Below are 3,664 nucleotides of genomic sequence, written 5' to 3'. Positions count from 1 at the left end.
AGGAAACGCATAAAAATTTAAGTCTTTCCAGTTCAAGGTAAATGCATCAACAGCAAAGGATCCTGGGTCTTTATGCCAAGAAACGTATTTATCGCATTTGTTACTAATATGTGAAGCAAAAAGATCAACCTCAGGTTTTCCCAAATTGTCGGTTATAAGGTAAAAAGCTTCTTGGGACAATGACCATTCATTTTCAGAGAAAATCTGTCGGGACTCTTGATCCGCTACAAAATTGTCTGCAGAGCTTATATACGATGCAAAAATCCAAATATTCCTAACTTCGCCCACTGCCAAATCTCTCTCGTTAACTTGGAGAGCTTTGGAAATCGAACGCTGCCCATACGGTTAATGTAAGCTATGGCGGTGGTGTTGTCGCATCGTAGAAGAATATTACAGTTAGAAAGAAGATTTGCAAAACATCTTAGACCGTAAAAAACAGCCTTCAGTTCTAAAAGGTTTATATGAAGTGTCTTTTCTGATTCGGACCAAAAGCCGTGAGTTTTCTCAGAGCCGCAACATGCTCCCCAACCTGACAAGGAAGCGTCAGTAAAAATCTCAGTAATAAAAACGTCGTTTCTAATGTTATTAAATGAGTTTAAAATCATTTCTTCCCACCAGTGAAGATCCGGAAGTAAGGAAAGTGGAATAGACATTGACGCACCAAAGTCACCGCCATTTTGAGAGAGAGCTAAGAATTTTTGTCGCTCCAAAGATTTAGTATGGAGCCAGCCGTATTTAACAGCTGGACAAGCTGCAACTAGGAAACCAATAAACCTTGCAAATTCTCGAATTTTGCATGTGGAAGTTTTCTTAAAAAGTGAAGCCCAATTTTTAATATTTAGCTTCTTTTCTAATGGAAGGCTAATTTTCATATCGGTGCTATTAAAAATGAAGCCTAAAAATCTTTGCGATCTGCTGGGGGTTAGAGAACTATTTTCCTTATTGACAAAGAAACCCAAAGACTCCAACAGAGCGACCAGCAAATGTGTGTTATCCGAACATTGTTTGAAAGAATCCCCAAGAATGAAAAAATCATCCAGATAGTTAACACATAGGATGCCCTGTTGACGTAAAGTAGACGTTACTGGTTTCATCAGTTTCGTGAAACAGTAAGGCGCCACTGAAAGTCCAAAAGGGACGCATGTGAATTCGTACAATTGATTATCAAATCTAAACCTTAAATATTTGCGATAATCTAGATGAATCGGGATGGAGAAATAAGCGTCTTTGAGGTCGACCGTTGTCATGAATAAACCTGTTCTTAATAACCCTTGAGCCGTTCTGTGATCCTCCAATTTAAAATGAGGAGCAACAACATGGACATTTAGTTTCTTAAGATTCAAAATAAACCGCATTTTTCCGTTAGATTTTTCTGTTAAAAAGATTGGCGAAACAAAATGGTCCGGTAAACTAGTACATTTTGAAACGGCTCCTAAGGTTAGAAGCTCTTTGATGGCCGCGTCCAAAAGGATAATTTCGCTGGCGGAAAAACTATGTTTAATTGGACCATCCGAAAATGGAGGGGTCTTGGAAAAAGGTATTTTATAACCTTCAACCCAAGACAAGACTGTGGGATTTGAGGTCACTGTTTTCCAGACATTTTTAAAAAACTGCAGACGGCCTGCTAAAAACAAATTATTACCTACCATTAACGGTATTTCTGATGTATTGATGATTTTTGGGGCATCGAGAGTCGCCCTTTCTGTGACCTTGCCTCTCTCTTTCGGTAGGTCGGGCGTCTCCGGTTTAACTGACCACTAGTAGCTGTATGTGACTTCTCTGCCCCCCCTCCCTTCTTTTTCTGAAACGCAACTGAATTCTGTTGGTATCTGTTGTAGGGGGGCTGGGGTACACGAATCTCCTTTCCGACCTTTTCCATAGTCTTAATGGCTTGGATCTTGTCGCCTAAATCGGGCCCGAATAAAAAATCTCCAGGAGGGATTTGTTCCACTAAAGTCTTGATATGTTTATTCATGAGAGGAAGAATAAGTTGACGTCGCTTAAGGGAAATATCGTTGAAAAGGCTACAAAGCAAGCGTCCAGAATCCGCGATACTTGATAAAATTCTATCCTTGGAAGCTCTAGGAATATTCTCCTCCTCCTCCAAAATCACATTCAAAGAAATGCCCAGGGCAGCTAAAGCCTTGCTCAGCCGAAATTGGTATTGTGAATGCGTTTGGTCCCTGGTAGAATGAAGCGTATTCAAGTTGGCCTCGACCTCTGGGTTAATACGAGGGGGTGTAAGAAACTTACAATTGATAGGGAGCTCGTATTTTTTGAAGAGCTCATCACACTCTTCTTTAGGAAGGCCAAAACCTAAAATATGAGTCCAAATTGGCTCTACAGCCTTGTGTAAATTAAATGTTGACTTTTTCTGCTGGTTTGGATCGGGACCCAAAATAAGTCGAATTTCTTCAGAGATGCCCGCATCATCAAGCAAGATTAGAGCAGGAGACTCCTCTTTTCGGGGAGAAAAATCAGCAGAACTAGCCACAAGCGCCGCACTACTCGAGTGACGGCCGCCAGGTCCAACGAAATCGATAGTTGCGCTATTAGCTGCGCGACTCGTGTCAGTACGAGTAAAGAGAGAGAGAGCGACGCTGGGGCTGCGGCTTTCTTGTTCCCTTCGAAAGGGAAGCTTTGTAGAAGTCGCCTTACTCGAAGAACGACCTTCACGGCGACCTTGAGTGTCGCGCCCGGGATTCAAACTCGTCTCACTGGGAGAACGACGTTGGGACCTGGAGCGCCGCCGCCGCCGCCTTGAAGAATCCGACTCACTCGGAGAACGGCATTCTCTATTCCCTCGTGAAATTGTTTCATTACGAGAACAACTTTCGCGGAAGCGGGAAAAATCTCTTTTAGCCCTGTCTCTCTCCTTTTCCAACTTATCCAATTTCCTCTTGAGATCTCTAATTTCTTTGTTAAAAGAACGCTTAGTCGACGATCTACTCCTAGATCTGTCTCTTTTATGTTTACCCATTGTCCTGTGTTAAATAATAGATTAAATAATAAATTACTTACGTAATCGTAGTCTAAAAAACTACGAACCGCTGAGTAAATGGAAAAAAACAAAAAGAACCAGTTGACGCTGCAAAACAACGGAGTACAGTACGTAGGCACGGAAGAAACGACCGCACAGCAGAGTGCACCAAAAACGAATGAGTAACGGGTTTCCGGCGGTGGCCGCTTAGACGTGGTAAGGGGAAAAGGGAGTAAGTTTGCTTTCTTAGTAAGTCTTAGTTTATTATGGTGCACGCAGAGTAGCGCTGGGAGCGGACTACATGGTAAATAATCAAGATAATATATTCGGACTGGACGCGAATATAATTAACTTCCAGTCAAATGAAGCAAAGTGATTGCATATATTATCGCCTGCAAGGGTATATTCAATAACAAATTGCATTCGATTCTTAGTTTGAGTCAAAAGATCTACTGAGGATTATTGGTCCTCATTGTAAAACTCATCGCTGATATTGAAAAGGGATAGTTATCAGTGTTATACATTAATTATTCAATATCCTACTGGGGATAAAAAGGTTTAAAACACTTACTGACTCACTTTTCTATAAGGTAATGTCGTTTATGTAGGTCCGCATTGCGCTGTTTGGTACATATTATAGATGAACATTTGGTCGATCCGTATAAAGTTTCGAAATTATGACGA

General features: G+C 41.3%; 1 protein-coding gene across 1 annotated transcript; it reads right to left on the bottom strand.

Annotated features, from left to right (window-relative positions):
• Window positions 1–1,229: 1,229 nt before the first annotated feature.
• LOC116158946 lies at window positions 1,230–3,081 on the bottom strand. Its single transcript, XM_031471823.1, has 2 exons — window positions 3,049–3,081; window positions 1,230–2,984 (listed from the first exon to the last, which is right to left on the bottom strand). Exon 2 carries the CDS (start codon window positions 2,978–2,980, stop codon window positions 1,649–1,651), a length of 1,332 nt encoding a protein of 443 aa, XP_031327683.1. The 5' UTR covers window positions 2,981–2,984; window positions 3,049–3,081; the 3' UTR covers window positions 1,230–1,648.
• Between the last annotated feature and the right edge of the window lie 583 nt (window positions 3,082–3,664).

Source organism: Photinus pyralis, unplaced genomic scaffold, assembly GCF_008802855.1.
Source record: "Photinus pyralis isolate 1611_PpyrPB1 unplaced genomic scaffold, Ppyr1.3 Ppyr1.4_LG1, whole genome shotgun sequence".
Taxonomy (NCBI): Eukaryota; Metazoa; Arthropoda; class Insecta; order Coleoptera; family Lampyridae; genus Photinus; species Photinus pyralis.
The sequence above is the reverse complement of the archived record's forward strand: the minus strand, read 5'-3'. Positions and strand labels throughout refer to the sequence as shown.